Genomic DNA, 20,728 nt, shown 5'->3' with positions numbered 1-20,728 from the left:
GGAGCACGGCGAGAAACGCGCTCGATCTACTATGGACCAGGCAGTCAGAAGAATGACGTCTACAGCATCTTTAAAGTAAAACATTTGTTCATCTAATCTGATGTCTGACTGAAACTACACAGTAATGTCTCCTATTAGCTGCAGAAGACATGATTCAAGATTCAAAGCGTTTGTTGTGATGTGTACAAAGAAAAGTCAAGTCAAGTCAACTTTATTTGTCAATTCTGCCACATGTACAGGACATACAGAGAATAGAAATTGCGTTACTCTCAAACCCTAGTGATTTAAAAAAATGCAAATAAAATAATTAAAAAGTAAAAATTTAAATAAATACAATACAATTTTACGTATAACAAAAAAAAAGCTATGCAATATACAATATTCAAGTAAGGAGGCAGAGTAGTGCAAATAGGCAAATAGTGCAAATGGAGATTTAGTAGTATGCGGTAAGAGATAGTGTAACAACAAAGTCTTATGAGGTAATGGCAGTCCAATGCTCCACAAAGTGACTGGTGTGTGTGTGTGTGTGTGTGTGTGTGTGTGTGTGTGTGTGTGTGTGTGTGTGTGTGTGTGTGTGTGTGTGAGTGACAGAGTTCAGTGAGATGGATGAAGCTGTCCTTCAGTCTGCTGGTCCTGGCCTGGAGACTCCGCAGTCTCCTCCCTGACGGCAGCAGCTTGAAGAAGCTTTGCATTGGGTGCGTGGGATCAGCCGCCATGCAAAGGGCTTTTTTAGTGAGACGGGTGCTGTAAATGTCCTGGAGGGAGGGGAGAGAGACACCAATGATCCTCTCTGCAGCTCTCACTATGCGTTGGAGGGTTCTATGACAGGACGCATTGCAGGCTCCAAACCACACAGTGATGCAGCTCGACAGGATGCTCTCGATGGTGCCTCTGTAGAAAGTGTACATGATGGGGGCTGGAGCTCCTGCTCTTCTTAGTTTGCGGAGAAAGAAGAGACGCTGCTGTGATTTCTTGGCCAGTGCTGTGGTGTTGTACGTCCAGGAGAGATCCTCTGTGATGTGCACACCCAAGAACTTGGTGCTGCTCACTCTCTCCACAGACGCTCCGTCAATGGTCAGAGGAGCATGTTGGGTGTGCATTCTCCTGAAGTCCACAACAATCTCCTTCGTCTTCTCCACATTCAGAGAGAGATTGTTGTCAGCACACCACGTGGCCAGGCGTCTCACCTCACTTCTGTAGTCGGTCTCATCCCTGTTGCTAATGAGACCCACCACCGTTGTGTCGTCCGCAAACTTGATGAAGAGGTTGGAGCTGTGTGATGGAGTGCAGTCATGGGTCAGCAGAGTGAAGAGGAGGGGGCTCAGCACACATCCCTGCGGGGCCCCCGTGTTTAAAATGATGGTGCTGGATGTATTACTGCCGACCCGTACTGCTTGAGGTCTTCCGGTGAGGAAATCCAACAGCCAGTTGCACAGTGAGGTGTTGAGCCCCAGCTGGACCAGTTTTTGAGTGAGCTGTTGGGGGATTATAGTGTTGAATGCTGAACTGGAATCTATGAACAGCATTCGAACATATGAGTCTTTTTTGTCCAGGTGTGTGAGTGCTGAGTGGAGTGCAGTGGAGATGGCATCATCGGTTGAGCGGTTGGGCCGATACGCGAACTGGAAGGGATCCAGGGAGGGGGGCAGGACAGTCTTGATGTGTTGCATGACTAGTCGTTCGAAGCACTTCATCAGGATGGGAGTAAGTGCAACAGGACGGTAGTCATTAAAGCAGGAGGGAGATGACTTTTTTGGAACCGGAATGATTGTGGTGGCTTTAAAACATGTGGGGACGACAGCCTGGATGAGTGATATGTTGAAGATGTCTGTGAAGACATCAGTGAGTTCCACTGCACAGTCTCTCAGTACACGACCAGGAATGTTGTCAGGACCCGGAGCTTTACGTGCATTGATCCTGCTGAGGGATCTCCTCACGCTGTCCGGGGACAGAGTCATCACCTGGTCACCAGGAGGGGGTGGGGTCTTCTGTGCAGTGGTGCTGTTTCGGACTTCAAAGCGAGCAAAGAAAGTGTTCAGCTCGTTCAGCAGGGGGATAGTGCTATCACAGGTCTGTGGTGGGGGCTTGTAATCTGTGATGGTCTGAATGCCCCGCCACAGGCTCCGTGAGTCTCTGCTGTCTTTGAAGTGATGAGATATTTTCCTGGAGTACTGTCTCTTAGCCTCTCTGATGCCACGGGAAAGGTTGGCCCTAGCTGTCCTCAGGCTCGCCTCGTCTCCATCTCTGAAGGCAACATTCCGAGCTTTCAGCAGCCTGTAGACCTCTCCTGTCATCCATGGTTTTTGATTGGCCCGGACAGTTATGGTTTTCGTGACTGTTACATCCTCAATACACTTGTTGATGTAGGCAGTAACAGTCTCTGCATTTCTCTGTACGATGAAATTCTTTCTCTGCTCTCCATCTATCTCCAAATCCTCTTTTGTGTCTTTGTCCTTGTATTTAAAAATAAATAAACAAATAGCATAGTTGTTATGCCAATGTTGTTTTATTTTGTTTACTACTTATGACAGCAAAAAACAAGAAACAATCTATGGTTTTACTATGACTTGTTTTTCTCTTTCTCCACTTCTAGGAAATTGGACTCAAAATTATGACGAACTCTGATGTGAAGAAACCTTACAACTGCGACGAACTGAGCTTCTATTTCAGTGTAGAAGATAGTAGGTCACTGCTATTCTCTGTTGACTCCAATGCCCATTGATACAACCTTAGGAAGAACTGTTGTTTTTACAACTTGTGTAACTGTAAGATTTATTTACACTTGCAAAAATAGTAAGTGAATCTCTTCTTTTCAAAGTCAAAGTCAAAGTCAACTTTATTGTCAATTCTGCCACATGTACAGGACATACAGAGAATAGAAACTTCGTTACTCTCAATCCCTAGATAAAATAGAAAATGAACATTTAAATGGAATCGCCACCATTTCTGGCTTGCTTTCTTTAATGGGTTCTGTTCTTTGTCCGAGTATGACAAATGCAGTCTGACTAATCAAACTCAATCAGTTATACTGTTCATGTCTTCAAAGCTCCTTACTTTACTAACATGGTCTATGGTCTGAGATCCCTAATATAGCAGTTTCCTAGATAGAATGAGATGGCTAGATATGAAGCTAGGAGTTACAGGCAGTACAGCCACAGCAGTTTTATGTCTGTATGTATGTTTTGTGGAATGCATCAGCAAAAAATTGGCAAACATGTTAGCAATACCAGTAACTTTAAACATTTGGCTTCCTTCATAAGCCATTGCTTATAAAGGAAGCAATGGCTTATAAAGGGGTGGCTGTAGCTCAGGTGGCAGAGCAGGTCAGCCACTAACCAGAAGGTCGGTGGTTCGATCCCAGGCTGCCTCCTGACTGCATGCCAGATATCCTTGGCCAAGATGCTAACCCCATGTTTGCCTACTGGTGGTGGTCAGAGGGCCCGGTGGCGCCAGTGTCCGGCAGCCTCGCCTCTGTCAGTGCGCCCCAGGGCGGCTGTGGCTACAATGTAGCTGCCATCACCAGTGTGTGAATGTGTGTGTGAATGGGTGGATGACTGAATGTAGTGTAAAGCGCTTTGGGGTCCTTAGGGACTAAGTAAAGCGCTATACAAATGCAGGCCATTTACCATTGCTACAAGGCTAACATTAGCATTTAAACTATTACTATTCCTGTCAGCTAAATAAGGAAAAAAAAATAGACTAACTGACTAGTGTAAAACTAAAAAACACTCAGGTAATCAGTTAGATTTGAGAAATGTTTAATGGAAAATGTCAAAAAATAATAACAAAGGCATTTAAAAATCATTTATCAAATTCTTACCATAGATTAACAGATTTAATCTATGGTGCATCTCGACAACAATGTGTCATCTAAAGGCAGATGGCTACACAACATTTAGGACACAGTAATTTACCGGCGTGGGCATCAATTTAAATTGTAACAATCAGGTTAAATGATTAATAAGTCTGGTATCACCTAGTGACAGCAGTGAGAATTAGTTGGCTATTTGTGCACAGCCCTATTTTACACTCATAGTCACTCATATCACACCGGATGCGTAAAATCCATGAAAATATATCCTGAAATTTTTTTTCTGGACTCGGATATCCTTAATACAGCCGTTCAAACCCACCACATAATTTCACTGGATGAATTTGTGGTATTTATTTTTTTCAAACTGAATTATTTTTTTCTAAGTTTTCACATGCGAATAAACAGATCTGACCAATCAGACCACTGCATTTGGCAAAAAGTTACCTCAGACGTATAGCTACATGTTGCTCCGGCTCCCTCGCCTCGATTTCTCTGCCTCCACATATGTGGTCTCAACTCTGCCAAAAAAGGGTTCAAACTGACACTGATATCCTGAAAAATGTGCAAAAGTGGTTGTGATACAACTTAGACTCCTGTATCCAACCATGAAATTGTCCTTGTTGCTGTCTTCTCTTGAGAATTGGATGAACTCAGAATCCTGTTTACTTACTGTTTACTCTTTTCCCTCTCTAAGGGTGGGTAGCTTGTCTAGTTTCAGTAACGAGGTTATCAGTTATCCATCCATCAATTCATCTTCTTCCCCTTATACGGGGCTGGGTCAAGGGGATGGCAGCCTAAGCAGAGAAGCCTAGACCTCTCTCTCCCCCGCCTCCTTTCAGCTTGTCCCCTCGGCAAGCTGGAGGAGGCTGGTGTTCCCAGGCCAGCCAAGAAGTATAATCCGTCCGGCATGTCCTGGGTCTGCCTCCTTCTGATGGGACATGCCCGGAACACCTCGCCCAGGAGGTGCCCAGGAGGCATCCTTGTCAGATGCCCAAACCACCTCAACTGGCTTCTTTCAGTATGGAGGAGCAGCAGCTGTACTGTGAGCTCCTCCCAGATGGACAAACTCCTCACGGTATCCTTCTGCATCACTACACAGCATCATCTGTCAATCTCCCGCTCTCTTCTTCCATCAGTTGTGAACAAGACCCCGAGATACTTGAACTTCTCCACCTGGGGCAGGAACTTATCCCTGACCCAGAGTGGGCACTCCACCCTTTTCCGGGTGAGGACCATGGCTTCAGATTTGGAGGTGCTGATTCTCATTCCCACCACTTCACATTTGGTTGCGAACTGTTCCAGTGCGAGCTGGAGGCCATCACCCGATGAAGCCAACAGAACCACATCATCTGCAAAAAGCAAAGATGAGATTCTGAGACCACCTAAGTGAAAGCCTTCCACCACTTGGCTACACTTAGAGATTCTGTCTATAAAATTTATGAACAGAATCTGTGACAAAGGGCAGCCCTGGTGGAGCCCATCACGCACCAGAAACAAGTCTGACTTATTGCTGGCTATGCGGACAAAGCTCCTGCAACGGTTGTATAAGGATTGAATGACCCGTAGCAATGGGCCAGACACCCCATAGTCCCGGAGCAGCTCCCACAGGACACTCCGAGGGACACGGTCGAATGCCTTTTCCAAGTCCACAAATTGCATGTAGACTGGTTGGGCAAACTCCCATTCAAGTATTGTCGAGTGGGTAAAGAGCTGGTCCAGTGTTCCACCACCAGGACGAAAACCGCATATTTCTTCCTGTGTCCGAGATTTGACTAACGAATGGACTCTCCTTTCCAGCACCCTGGCATAGACTTTCCCAGGGAGGCTGAGGAGTGTGATTCCCTTGTAGTTGGAACACATCCATCCTCCTTGAAGATGAGAACCACCATTGCCATTCCAGAGGTAGGCCCCTGATCTCCACGCAACATTATAGAGACATGTCGAACAAGACAGTCCTAAAACGTCCAGAGCCTTCAGGAACTCAAACCTCATCCACCCCAGGCGGCCTGCCACCAAAGAGCTGTTTAACGGCCTCAGTGAATTCTCCCCCAGAGATAGAAGAGTCATCCCACTCGTCCCCAGAGGTGGCCTCCGCTCCTGACTGAAAATGACTCAAGGGTTCCTCATAATGTTACTGGAGGCTAAGGTAAAGCCATCCAGAGAAAGTTAGATACCATATTTCTAAGATTTTTAGGGTCAAATACAATAAAGTTTTAGCTGAATTTAGAAGCAGAAAATTAGAGGTCATCCAGGTCTATATGTCTTTAAGACATTCCTGCAGTTTAACTGTGTTATCTGGCATCATGGACAGATAGAGCTGGGTGTCATCTCCATAGCAGTGTAACCCAGGAGATGCTACCCTTTTCCCTGGGGTGGAGACAGGCAGACCGTCCCCGAAGGCCCCGCATCCCAGACCCCAACCAGACGGCCAACTCCTCCTCCCAGCCCCCCGCCCCAATGGCTAACAGAGAATGGGGGTGTGTGAAGACCCCATACCTCCCTCCGCCCACTCATATGAGGTGTTGCTGCATGCTGTTCTAAAGTGCATTTAAAACACGGGAGGGCATGGTGCTTCCTGCCAGAAAGCAATAGGTAACGGCACGGCCCCTCCTGAAAACCCTCAATGCCTACATGTATTTAAAATTGAGAGGTGCCCACCTCTGAATTTCTTCTTTCAAGAATTTTTCAAGAATTTTCAAGAATTTTTGAGATAAAAAGCAAGGTTGGAGATCTGCGTATAATTAGCTAAGACAGCTGGCTTTTCAAGTAGTGGTTTATTTAATGGTTTAATTCAATTTTATTTAATTACAGCTTAAAGACCTGTAGTAGATAGCTAATTATTAGAGATAGAAACATTACATAACACAGAAGGCTTTATCTGGAGAAAAGGACTCTAAATAAATAACAATGGTACTGAAAGTAGCTGTACATAATGCCATATCTGTGAGATGATTACGAGTATTTTTTTTCACTAATGGTTAAAATTTTATTTAAGAAATTCATGAAGTCATTACTAGTTAACGTTAAAGGGATGGTTGGCTCAACAGAGCTCTGACTGTTTGTCAGCCTGGCTACAGAGCTGAAGAGAAACCTGGGTATTTTCTTCAATCAGTGATGAATAGTAAGATGTTCTAGCTTTACGGAGGGCCTTCAGAGCCTTCAGGAACTCAGGGCAAAACCTTATCCACCCGAGGGGCCAGCCAAGGAGTTGTTTAACTGCCTTAGTGACCTCACCCCCAGAGATATAAGAGTCGCCCCTCTCGTCCCCCCACCCTGCTTCCTCCGCGGATGATGTGCCAGTGGGATTAGGGAGGTCCTTGAATTATTCCTTCCACATCCTGACATTGTTCTCAGTCGAAGTCAGCAGCGCTTCACCCTCACTATACACAGTGCAGGTAGAGCACAGCTTTCCCCTCCTAAGTCACCTGACAATTTGGCAGAATCTCAGTCTGAAAGGCAGTCCGAAAGTCTTTATCCATGGCCTCTCCAAACTCCACCCACACCCAAGTTTTTGCTTCAGCCAGTGTTGGTACTTACTGCTGATACTTATTACCTGCTTCTGAAGTCCCACGGGCTAACCAAGCCCGATAGGACTCCTCCTTCAGCCTGGTGGCTCCCTTCACCTCTGGTGTCCACCATTTGGTTCGGGGTTTCCATCACGACAGGCACCAACCACCTTGCGGCCGTGGCTCAGTGCAGCGGCTTTAGCAATGGAGGTGCTGAACATAGTTATTTCGGACTCAATTTCCACAGTCTCCCTTGGAATGCTGTTGAAGCTCTGCTGGAAGTGTGAGTTGAAGATCTCGTGGACCAGGTGTTCCCAGCGCACCCTCACTATACGTCTAGGTGGCAACTCCAGACTGAGATGGAGTCCAGCCCCTCTCCAGGAGACTGGTTCCAGAGCACAAGCCGTGGTTGAGCTGAGGCCACCAGGGAGGTGACATTCTATGTCCCGATCACTAGTTTTAGAAGTCGGGGATCAGTCTGCTAGGGCCTGGCTGCTGCCTGACACACATTGCACCCAACCCCTACCTCGCCTCATGTAGGTGGTGGGCCTACAGGAGGATGGTCCCTTTTTCGGGCTGTGCCGTCCGGGCCTCATGGACTAAGCCTAGCCACCAGACCAGGACCAAGTTGACATTTACACAAAAGCCTCCTGACAACATGGCCCCTGGGATCCCTGGACACACAAACCCCTCCAAGGTAACAATTCATGGAGGGGAGGTTATCAGTTTTTTTTTTTTTTATAAATGAGGAAAGAAAATAACTTAGTTCAGGGACTTTATGCTGATGGTAAATATGGGTCACTTTCCAGATGCTTCCATTGTTTTCTTTCACATTCACCGCCATACCTGTCCTTCCACATTATTATCTTTATTTCCTTTTCCTCCCTATTAGCATTTCCTGTTCCTCTGCTGCGCTCAGGGCAGTTGGGATGCTACACTGACTTTACCATTTGGTGGTGATGGTAATAGAAAGTACAGCCTATCCCGGTATTGACTTCAGTTGGCATCTATATATTAAGCTGAAAGCCCATTTTGGAAAGTCTAGCTTAGCATAGCTTTAGTTGTTTTTTGAGAGAGTGTAAGATTTTTTTTGTGTGTTTTTAAATCCAAGAATTTGTTAATTGTTAAAAAAGTACATTTTTAATTAGTGGAGAAATATTAGCTGAATGCATAAAACACTAAGTGTACCTTTTATCCCTTTTTCCAATTTCTTTGTAGTTTTTCCGAGCTGTTGTTATGTATTAAGTGCAGGAAGCTGAAATGAGCTCAGTGGTTTCCCCAGAAAGTTTATTCTGTACATCAGGATGCCGCATTTCCAGTAGATTTAACATTTCCATCATTATCCAAGTCACTCCTGGGATGCTAAAAAGTTTCTCCCACTAAAAATGCTGCGTCTAAATGTACAGACTCAACTTTCTGGGGTTTCCTTACCTGGATTTTCGAGCAAGCATTTGGAAGTAACACAATTATTATAACTTTTGGTTTATTTAAAAAAAAATAAGGAAGGAAACAAAGCCTCCCCATTTTTCCCTCCCCATTTAAATGCTCTCAGGGCAGGACTCACCGATCCCCTTGGCCTTCAACATGATGCCTGAACCTATACTTACCACGCAGATGTCTAAAGTGGACAGCAAAAAGGAGACTATCAGAACGTTCTTCCCTGAGACCTGGATCTGGGACCTCGTTACTGTGGGGTAAGATTAACATATCTTATGAAAAGAATCACAGCACTGTATTTTTTTATGACACTGAAACTGTTTTTAGGTAATCAAATGTGAATAACATGGATGCTCATTGCAGTCCAAATAACAGAATTAGTTGTATTCGTTAGCAGATATTAATGACAAACGCTTATGTCAGTGATATTTACTGAACAGAGGCTGCTGCTTTCCCTTATGTTCCACATCTTAAAGTCAAAACACAGCTTATCGTGTATGAAATTCAAATGAATTTGAGTAGACACTTGAATTCATCAGTGTAAGTATATATAAATATAGACTCATCAGGCATAACATTGTGACCACTGACAGGTGGAGTGAATAACACTGATTATCTCTTCATCATGGCACCTGTTAGTGGGTGGGATATATTAAGGAGCAAGTGAGCATTTTGTGCGGTGTTCCCAGTCTGTGGGGTCGCTATCTATCAAAAGTGGTCCAAGGAAGGAGCAGTGGTGAACCAGCGACACGGTCACAGAGACCCATTGATGCACGTGGGGAATAAAGACCGGCCCTGTGTTCCATCATCAGAGCTGAACCACGGAGCAATGAAAGGTGGCCGGGTGTGAGAAATCACGTCTTACGTCACGTGGATGCCCAGGTCTCTTATCTGGGGAACATCTGGCACTAGGATGCACGATGGGTAGAAGGCAAGCCGGCAGGTTTCCACTGGGAAACCTTGGGCCCTACCATCCCTGTGAATGTTACTTTGACATGTAGCACCTACTTAAGCATTGTTGCAGACCATGTACACCCTTTGATGGAAACTGTAATCCCTGATGGCCTCTGTCAGAAGGATAGCCCCCCATGTGGGACGTGCTGGACAAGTCTGATCTGTGGAGGCCATGCCTCACAACTTGCAGGATTAAATGATCTGTTGCTGACTTGGTGCCAAATACCACAGCACACCTTCAGGGGTCTGGTGGAGTCCAGGCCTCGACACGTCAGGGCTGCTTCGTAGTAGGCAGGTGGTCACAATGCTCTGCTTGATCAGTGTATTTGGGGAAAAATGCCATAGTACCTGAACTTTAAATGTCACGTCTGGCTGTCTGTTCAAACAGAGATAGTGGGTTGGTGAGCATGGAGAAGACGACCCCTGACACCATCACTAAATGGGCAGCCGGAGCATTCTGCGTATCCTCTGTGGGCTTTGGTGTGGCTCCCAACACCGGACTTACTGTGTTCCAGCCGTTCTTTGTCAGTCTCACCTTGCCATACTCTGTCATCCGAGGAGAGGTGTTCACCCTCAAAGCCACCGTCTTCAATTATCTCTCAAAGTGCATTATGGTAAAAAAAACAACCACATCTGCTTCTTACAGATCCTTTGTACTTAAGGGCATCCACAAGTAAGACGACACCTGTCAGATTGTGGAAAACATTTGTGAAAATGCTTGGATATGTTTTTGTTTTCTTTTTGAAATTTCATTGTATTACTTTGCATCCGGGCACGGTGGTTAGCACTGTTGCCGCACAGCAAGAAGGTCCTGAGTTCAATTCCACCATCAGTGGAGTTTGCATGTTCTCCCCGTGTTTGCGTGGGTTCCCTCCGGGTACTCCGGCTTCCTCCCACCGTCCAAAGACATGCAGCTTGTGGGGATAGGTTAATTGGATAATCCAAATTGCCACTAGGTGTAAATGTGGGAGTGAATGTGAGTGTGAATGGTTGTCTGTCCCTGTGTGTTGGCCCTGCGACAGACTGGCGACCTGTCCAGGGTGTACCCCGCCTCTCGCCCTATGACAGCTGGGATAGGCTCCAGTGCCCCTGAAAAGGAGAAGCGGAAGTGAATGGATGGATGGATACTTTGCATCCGATGTAGCGTTTTCAGTGTAACAAAATCAACTTTTGGGGATTTACTTACCTGGATGATTGAGCATGCATCAAGACTTATTACTTTGTAGTTTTTGTTTTGTGTGACAAATGCGTCACTAACTCGTGCTGTGTGGATGAGTGGTTCTGAAGAAAGCTGCAACCCAAAATGATGGCTGGGAGAACAGACGATCTCACGAGCACATATTTAATCAGTCCTCAGTGTGATGCGTTACTGCACCAGTTTGTTGCATTCGTGTGTTCTGTGTTTGGTTTCTGGCTGTAGGTTCAGGTAACACTGGCTGCCTCTGACCAGCACACCTTCAGAAACTGTGATGGCTGCATTTACAGCGTGTGTCTTTGTGGAGAGGAGAGCAGGACCTTCTCGTGGATTGTAACTCCGACTACCCTAGGTATTCCATTCTTCCCTTTTTCTTAAGTGCTTATTATCCAGTAGTGATGGGATTTCCGGCTCTTTTTAGAGATCCGGCTCTTTCGGTTCGGCTCACTAAAAAGAGCCGGCTCTTTCGGCTCCGAACCGGCTCTTCAGGTTGTTTTGTTGCTTTAATTAAATTATTAATAACAATAATATAAAATTATGCACAAAAGGAATTACTAACGTAAAAAAAGTGGTTTTATTTATATATGTTTATATATAAATATATACGGTGACCCCTAGAGACAAAACACGTACAAACTCCAAAACACATTTCTAGCATGAACTGAACTTCCAAAGCAGAGCTACTAGATCACTTAAATTACACAATTGAAAGCATGTGTGTATTGTTTGTGTATTTATACACAGGCACTCATTAATTTTCAAATAATTTAAAAAAAAAGTTCATTTACCTGTTACTACCACACACCAAATCCGGTCGTTGGTACTTGCTGGCTAGTGTAGCCACGAGGTAACAAAAGCTCAACACTGCGCCCTAGTGTCCTGGAGCACTTCTGTTGTCTTTTGTACGTGATTTGAAGTTTGTATGTGCTTTGTCTCTGGGGGCCACCGTAAATATACTTTTATTTATTCACGCCACATAAAATGTAATAAATAAATCATATAATACAAAAACCAACTATTCACATTTTAACTTTTAACTATTTAAATTTTCAGCTTTTTCTTTTTAAACAAATTTAAAATGAAACAACACAAAACACTACAAACCACAACACAATTAAATATAAATTATAATATGAAAACAAAAAGAAGATGCATATTCTCTGTCATATGGACCTGCATGAATAAACTTTCTGAATCCTTTATCATCTGCTACTGAAAATAGTTGTGGATGATTACTATACCTTTCTTATGTTGTTGTCCCTGCTCTCTCTCTCTCTCCCTCCTGCTCTGTTCCTGTGCTACTGAGTAACTACCGCCCCTCCCCCCTCTGCTCAGCGTAAAGCACAAGGCTCGCTGTGGACTGAAGCGGAAGAGCGAGAGAGAGAAAGAAAAAAAAAAAAAACCCACGTGACGGCTCGCGTCGTTCACGTCAAAGAGCCGGCTCTAAGAGCCATTTCGTTCGCAAACGACCCATCACTATTATCCAGTTCAGGAGCCTCATAAACTTGTGATAGATAGCCGGTCCATAGCAGGACCTGTTTTGGTTTTTATGGTTGATAATCATGGCTCAGTTCTGTTTGATTTGTAAATATATTTGTTTAGTTTCACACCAGATCTACCTTGAGCCATGTGTGGATTTTCAGTATGCCACCAATGTAAACAAATGAAAAATGGAAGAATTGCAAGCAGCAGATCTTCATGTTTCAACAGTTCCTAGAAATATTTCTTGTTTGTATCAAATGATCCTCTACATCAGAATTCCTTACAAAGGGATTCCTTACTGGGCCTTTATTTCTTTATTTTTCTTTTTTAATGTTTATTTATAAGATTTTAAGTTCAAAATTACATCAAATCACACAAGACAAAGAAACCAAATTCAACATCCAAGCACAGAGAAAAGAAACAAACATTAAACAACAAAAAACCACCGGTTAGTCATTCCAGATCAAAAGTACAGCAGGAATGTTCCGATGCTGCAGATAGAGTCCGAAGACAATGAAGTTAGACAGGGCAACAGAGAGTTCACCCAGGCCAGACCATTCGTCCGGGCCCAAGAAGGAGTTGGGGTCCGGCAGACGTGTAGTTTCACATCAACACAAAGTGCAGTCGACTGGGTTAAAGATGATATTCAATCTCTCTCCCCAACCAATCACAGCAGATGGCCCCGCCCCTCCCTGAGCCTGGTTCTGCTGGAGGTTTCTTCCTGTTAAAAGGGAGTTTTTCCTTCCCACTGTCGCCAAAGTGCTTGTTCATAGGGGGTCATATGATTGTTGGGTTTTTCTCTGTATGTATTATTGTAGGGTCGACCTTACAATATAAAGCACCTTGTGGCGACTGTTGTTGTGATTTGGTGCTGTGTAAATAACATTGAATTGAATTAAATCCCCATTAATGTGACTGAGAAAAGAGCCCCAGCGTTCGACAGATGTAAAGTGAGTGTCAGCAGGATGATAATGAACCTGTTTAATATACAAACATGCAATCATCTCACAGCAGTCTGGGCCTTTATATGCAGAATATTGTAATATCTCACTAAACGGACCAGGAGCCATCTTTCATTATGTGGAGATTTGCAGGCATGGAGGTAAAAGAGGGAACTAACTGAAAAGATGCACAAATCCATCACCAAAGCAGGCCGTAATGAACTGGAATATACAGAGTGGTCTATTCATACAGTTCTGCAGATGAAACCAAAACAGAATGCAGTGATTTGCAAATCTCATAAATCCACAACAGCAGAACACAGTTTGAACATTTTAGGTGTTTTTAGTGCAAACGGACCATTTTACTAAAATCAATGGGAGCAGCATACTTGTGTGGCATCCTATTATTATTATTATTATTATTATTATTATTATTAAAGTTTAAAATTAGTTTTCGATTTTTTGGGGAAACGGGAATGCTGTGTCCTCTGGACTACAGAAGGCAGGGACCACCAGCTCCACACCCTGCAGCTCTGATGGTATGGAGGTGCACTGTCGGCCTCCACATCAGGAAAAGCACCAGTATAAAAGTTTTTAGAGCTGCATCCATATTTCAGAAGACGATGCTAAACCGTGTAGTGCAGCCTTTACAGCAGCGTGGCTTAACAGTAGAAGAGTCTGGACTGTTGGATGAACCAAAAAATCCAACTACAATCCTGTGCGGGAAAAGATTGGGAAAACATTCCTCTCCCACAAGTGCAGATGTTCCCAGATGTGTATGGACTGCTGTTAAAAGAAGCATGGATGCTACAGCGTGGTAAACATGACCCCGCCCATGGGGTGTGTTCTTACCACTAAATTCAAATTAACCTCATTTCGTTTCTTAAAACTGTAGTTTTTATTTTTCTGGTTTACTTTTATTCCCGTCTTTAACCATGTTCTGTTTTATAGGAGAAATTCAAATGGAAGGCGGTCGCTACGCGTCACATGCTGTGTGGCGTTTTCCCACCTTTAAAGGGAAAATGTAAACAACTTTGAGTGTCTTTGTCTTCGTTAAACCAGTTTTAGCTTAAACAGGACATGTCAGATTCAAACCAGAAAAAAGAAGTGAACAAAACTTTATTTTCTTTTATTGATTTTGGTCTAATCGGCTGTTTGAAGACTGTCACACGGTGTCAGCCGCTCACAGCTCCGCTCTCCCCAGCTCCTCGTTACCAGAGGCAATTCTCTAACTGTACAATGCAATTTTCTTGGCTTTTAAAATGAAATACTGATGTTGTTTCTTTCGTCCGACACAATCTCATGCTTTGAGTGAAAAATGAGACACAACGGGGTAATTAATCCGTATTGAGGGCACTGAGGGCTGTTGCATCTTCATTGCTGGAAGCGAAGACGGGCGGCTGTTGTTGGAGCTCTGCCTGTCCTGAAAGCAGAGGATTTATATCAGCCTCCATCAGCAGGGATGGAGATGAGGCTCTGATGAATGTCAAATTGCGCTCCTCTAACTCCCCCTTAGAGGAATGCTGACAATCACTTGTACTAACAAGTCAGGTAGTATCTCTGACGAAACAGTCAGAAACCTCTCCCTTAAGGGGCGATCTGTACTTGTCCTCCATGTGAAGGATTGTGGGCTGTGATGGAAGGAAGGTGGGGGTGGGAGACAAGCCGTGTGCTATAATAAGGCAACAAATGGGGATTAATGAGGGCGAATGCGATGGGAAACGGGGAGGAAGGAAAACACAGCGGGGATAATGAGTTGGCTTGAGAAGCAGATGGGAGGCGGTTTTGCCTCTGTACACAGAACACGACAGCACGGCGGGGGAAGGGAGCAATAATCGATACAGGCGTTCCACAGTGACGCCGTGTGTGTTTGCTCACAGGTAAGGTCAATCTGAAGGTCAGCGCTGAGGCCCTGAAGACCGAGGCGCTGTGTGGCAACGAGGTGGCCACAGTCCCCGACGTGGGTCGAACTGACACCGTGATCCGCACCCTGCTGGTGGAGGTCAGTGACATGACAAACTTAAGGTGTTCACAGGTCCTAAGCTGATAGACGTTGTCAGTATTATTTTGATCAGTTACATTGTGGCGAGAATAATGTCAGAATTTTAAAATCTTTCGGTTTCGGCCACAGGGGCCCACAGATTTCCTGTATTTCCAGTTGTTTTTGACAGCGTGTTTTAGGAAAAGGTGCAGGTGGGTTGCAAAGCAGTTTGCAGAGGCCAGGCTAAAGCAGGTCAAATTTGTGATATTTGACAATTGGGTTTGTGGAAGGACGTCAGCTGAGCCATTATCTGATGTAGGCTGGCACTGAGATTAGAACTAATGATGCGCCGGCTGCTTTGATGGAGAGTGAACATCAGATATGGAAATCTGTCAAACCTGGCTCAGCCATTTTTTAAAAATATATGTACATGTGCAGTGTATGGATGAAAACAGGGGCCACACTTCTCTGTTTTGGTCCCATGGCCACAGCTATAACACTAAGCACCTAGCCACCCGGCCAGTCCGCCTTTGCAGATATCTGGGTCAGTCTAAAGACAGCACGGTGCTGTGACAGAACGCCCAACAAGTCTGTTTTTCTAGATGGTGGACAATGAGCCAATGTTGGCGCCTGTTAAGAAGTGCACACCAGGAGCTTCAAAGGTCTTTACTGTGGTGATGGACATGGAGAGAGGGAACCTGTAGCATCGCACAGACCTTCACTTTCTTTCTGTTAGGGCAGCTGTTATCACTTCAGTTTCGGTCCACTTCTCCTTCCCGTCTGCATTTTCTGATGATCGGCTGTATCTGCAGTTTGCCGTAGTTCTATAGGAGCACTTAAGCATCTTTATTTTAGTTTGACTTCACTCTCAAAGTACATGACTGGTATGTTTATACTGGGTCTCGGTCAGCCTCTCGGTCGTCCTCTGACTGAAACAAACTGCTTTAGCAGCTTTCAGCTAATGGGAAAGTCAGTGGGATTGAGTTCAAATAATCCAGTTCACTCTAATGTCTGGAGCATGTCACCAAATCAAAGCTCACTGTTATTATGTTTAAGCTGTTTAGAAGTTTGTTTGGAGTGATGAAATCAGTCGGTCGTCTTCACTTCTGTCTCTCTTCCCAAGGCCGAAGGAACCCCACAGATGGTCAGTCACAACGTTCACCTCTGTCCCCCAGGTAAGGCCTCCTGACTCTGAGTGCTGAACTCTGAACTCCAACTCGGGCCTTTCATTCACACCTCATACATGCATCATAACACTTCCCTGCATCATGATGGTTATTCAGCATGGCGAGGAAACCAAATTCGTTGTGTTTTCGTTAGAGATGGCACGATACCACTTTTTTATGTCCGATACCGATATCATACATTTGGATATCTGCCGATACAGATATAAATCCGATATATAGTGTTTTTTAATCAATAAAAAAATGTTTTTAATATCTTGCTGCTTTTTGTAAAAGTTCATACTCAAGTTAAAAAACAAACAAACACTCAAGCTATTCTGTTACACCTGTATGCAAAAAATGCACTGCACCCAAAATATTTCATAGTTCAGCAAAACTGATGAATCTAATAAACTTAAACCTCCACCATCCTCCCTATTCTGGTATTTTAAAGAGTAAGCAACCTAACCAATAGGGCTCTAAAACTCCCAGCAAAAAAAAAATAGGGAACCACCCCCCACCTCATGATGCTTAATCGACGTAATCAACTTTAATTTGATGCAGTGTGAAAAGAAAAATGCACAGAAATAAATTCTTTTTCAAGAATAATTAAATATATTCAACATCTTTCTTCAACAGAACTGCACAGATGGAAAAAGTACTATAGCTTACTAGGGTATATTAGACTTAATAGTTACTATATACAGTAATGGACTTCTATATATTTTACATCAGATTAAAACTTTGGGTGTAAGATTCAGATAATTATTTATTAAAAGCTCGACATTTTAAATGAGAATAAGAAAGAAAAGTATGTCTTTGTGCCCCCTTTTCCCTGTTCATGCCCTATCGGCCCCCCTGGCTAAACTTTGCTAGATCCGCCCCTGCACAGTTACAGCCGTCAGCTGTAGAAAAAGATCCTGGTGTAGACAGTAATATTAAGCTTATCAAGGTTAAACGTGCTGCTGTTGTTCAGCTGCTGGTTTCCTCTTTCTGGTGTGAAGTGGGCCAAAAAACAAACAAGAGAGACGATCAGCTGATCATTGATCAGTTTCATGATTGAAGCAGCAACAGGAGAGAGAGAGAGAGAGAGAGGCAGTCGCTCCATATATCTGTTGTTAAGCTTAACGCTGGAACGCTTCACAAACATTCAGAGATGAACTTACACACTTGCTTGCCACAGCCGCTCTATCACGTGACGCACACTGCTCCGACGTGCTACGGTTATGAGGCGAGTTACGGCGTGTCGCAAGTTTTGTGAGGTGCTTTTTTGATATTTAATGGATCGGATTACTTTTTTTTTTTTTTTTTTTTTATTTCTCTCTGATATCCGATCCAGTAATTTAGGTCACCGATACCGATACTTCACATCGGTCCATCTCTAGTTTTCGTTGTGTATTTTCTCCACTGGCAGCAGATCTTTAGCTAAAGTTGAAGTCGAGCAGCCGCTGTAAGATGCACTTTCCTCACTGTGATCAACTAAATGACCAACATGAGCCGTCTCGTGTAATCTGTAGTGCTGAGCTTGTCTCAAAATCAAAGCGCTGCGATGCCTTGTTGTGTTTCACATAAACAAACTGCTTGTAGCTTCATGTACATAACAGTGTTTTAACAGTAAAATCATTCTGTTTGATAAACTTTAGCCAAGAAAAGAGGTTGAGCTAATTCTTTCATTAAAGAAGCTTTTTCTTCCTTTTCTTTGTTGTTGTTGTTGCCAGATGGGGTCACGGAGAAGAATGTCTCTCTTCTTATGCCCGAGCTGTTTGTGGCTGGTTCTGCTAGAGCGACCTTTTCTGTGCTTGGTTAGTGATTCTGTTGTTTAGTGAACTTTAATTTGCCAGGTGAAACATCTCTGTAGCTTTTCCTCGGTTTGCTTGGGCAGGTGACCTGATGGGCAGGGCAGCCCAGAACTTGGACAAGCTCCTGGCCATGCCGTACGGTTGCGGGGAGCAGAACATGCTCCTGTTTGCTCCCAACATCTTCATCCTGAACTACCTGAAAAGCACTGGTCAGCTGACTCAGAATATTCTGGACAAGGCCACGCACTTCCTGGAGAGCGGTAAGCACTTGGGGCTTTCTTAGGACAAGGTTTAATGTGCGTGCTCCACCCCCACGCAGAATGATCACGATGATGGTGATCAAATTAAACCTTAAAAAATGCATCAGATGAGAACCGTAAAAATGGAAGAGTCGCTGCTATTATCTTAAAACTGTACTCCACTTTGACTTGGACTCAGCCACCGTGCTAATTCCTAAACTCTGCATATTGGCGCTGATAACGGTCATGTGTGGATTTTACCTCTGCAAAATTTGAATCAGCTGATCTTAAAGCTAGTTTTAACTGTTTATGGCAGCTGAGTAGAACGAGTGCAAAGTTAAGAGGGTGTGATCTTTAAAAACAGGGCACCAAGTCGAGCTCAGGGGCAATCCTTGCAAATCAGATCAGACCAGTCCACACAGCAAGCTGTTAAATAATAAGTCAACTTAAATGGCAATAACTGCAGATGTGTTGGTTGTGAAGCCTTGTAAGTATGCACATTTGACGGGGGGCTCCTGTAACATAGCCGGACTGTAGATATAAATTGCACTTGAAATAAACTTGGCACCAAAACTAGAGTTTTGTACGGTAAATAAATCCAAATGTACTTGATTCACATTTTCTGTGTTGTGAAAAAATAATCCTCTTTTTTTCCTTTTTATTGATTTCTTGTGTGTTGGTGCTGCAGGATATCAGAGGGAGCTCACGTACAAGCATGACGATGGTTCCTACAGTGCATTTGGGAAGGCAGACTCCTCTGGAAACACCTGGTCAGTAACGTGAATGAGAGCATGAAGATATAAGAAGTAGATGGTGATACAGCAGCTGACTCAACAACAGGCTGCTAATAGTTCATTGGGATGATGGCCTTTGAATTTCAGAGTTATTCTCCTACAGTGTCGGCTGGTGAGGGGAAAAGCTGACACAGCAGAGTATTTTACATGACAATATTGTATGTTTAGTCATGCAATATTGGTTTATGAAATGCATTAAAATACTACTGCAAGAGGGCTCATCTCACCAGATTGCATGTAATTGCCAACTTGACCTCATTCAAGTCTGACAGAAGATATTTACCAAGTTCAACTTTGAGGACATAATTTACAGTGAGAAAAAAGACAATGTCACTGCAGTACTCAACATATGAAATCATGTAATGTAATGTAATATTGCATTGTGTTGAGGGCTGCAACTCTTATTTCGGTAGTCGATGATCTGCAAATTTTTCTTTGATTAGTCAACGATTATTTAAATAACTCTGATCTCTGCTGCCTTCAGCCAACAAGATTATGTATCGGAATTTCAGGAGCGGGACCACACCTCCAAACACGCTCCTTCCGGTTGTCATCCATATAGGTTCCCCCAGTTCTGCAAGCTGTTCATTCTCGTTTGCGTGCAAACAGGGTCCATTCCATCCGCTACATCCTCTTGTCTGCAGCACATCAGATGAACAACTACTCAAGCTCTGCGTTCATGGCTTTTCCTCCGGCAATCAAAGGAGTACACCGAACGTCACGGCGGCGCTTCCGAGAGACTGAATGCTGATGACCTTCTAGCAGTTTTCACTACGTCGATCCATCCAGTCATCTTATCTCCGCTAAATCCAGTTATGAAGTGACTTTGGATGCCAAACTCGCAGCTCCCCTCACGTCGCTCTGAAACAGGCCCACAGGCCGGGCGAGTTAGCCGAAAAGCTGACGGACATCAGCGCCGAACCCAGAAGCCACGCCGTACCGTACCCATGCTTCCAAACAAATCGCAGCTCCAACAGCAAAAGCTACAGTGTACTTCACTGCAAGCGCCAGGTAGCAGGGACGACTCAGTTCTGTGCTCCTTCCTCCTAACACCATTTAATGCGAGCTGGAAATATGTCGCTAGCTACGTGCTCTACTGTTTCTCCATCACCATGATGTTTTCTATCACTCCTTTCGCTAAATGCTCAAGCAAGTTGGCACTGGGATGCCCGGTTCTTCCCTATCCACCATTCGCTGATGATTCAAGATGGCGCCGAGTATGGCAGCCTTGTCGCGAGCTCCCCCAAGCAACAGCTTTTTTCTGTGTTTAATTTTACTTTTCCTTTATTTTTTCACGAGCAGCACTTGTCTCCTTGTGTACAACCGACAAACCTTACTGGACATAAAAGACGGTCTTTCTTATAACTTTCCGGAGTTCAAGTTTTGCAACACGGACGCTCCGTTTGTAGACCCCCCATTCATC

General features: G+C 44.2%; 1 protein-coding gene across 1 annotated transcript in view; it reads left to right on the top strand.

Annotated features, from left to right (window-relative positions):
* a2m1 (alpha-2-macroglobulin 1) overlaps window positions 1-20,728 on the top strand; it is a 64,867-nt gene that overhangs the window by 20,001 nt on the left and 24,138 nt on the right. Inside the window, exons 16-25 of the mRNA XM_085380129.1 lie at window positions 1-75; window positions 2,594-2,681; window positions 8,873-9,014; window positions 10,100-10,325; window positions 11,132-11,258; window positions 15,210-15,331; window positions 16,434-16,485; window positions 18,192-18,275; window positions 18,356-18,532; window positions 19,200-19,281. The exon at window positions 1-75 is cut by the window's left edge and continues 174 nt beyond it. Of these exons, the coding sequence (XP_085236255.1) occupies window positions 1-75; window positions 2,594-2,681; window positions 8,873-9,014; window positions 10,100-10,325; window positions 11,132-11,258; window positions 15,210-15,331; window positions 16,434-16,485; window positions 18,192-18,275; window positions 18,356-18,532; window positions 19,200-19,281 (1,175 nt within the window). The remainder of the gene's footprint in view (window positions 76-2,593; window positions 2,682-8,872; window positions 9,015-10,099; window positions 10,326-11,131; window positions 11,259-15,209; window positions 15,332-16,433; window positions 16,486-18,191; window positions 18,276-18,355; window positions 18,533-19,199; window positions 19,282-20,728) is intronic.

The sequence above is a fragment of the Rhamphochromis longiceps genome, linkage group LG14 (assembly GCF_057381845.1).
Source record: "Rhamphochromis longiceps isolate RC_006_pf linkage group LG14, R_longiceps_female_GT1.1, whole genome shotgun sequence".
Lineage (NCBI taxonomy): Eukaryota > Metazoa > Chordata > Actinopteri > Cichliformes > Cichlidae > Rhamphochromis > Rhamphochromis longiceps.
The sequence above is the reverse complement of the archived record's forward strand: the minus strand, read 5'-3'. Positions and strand labels throughout refer to the sequence as shown.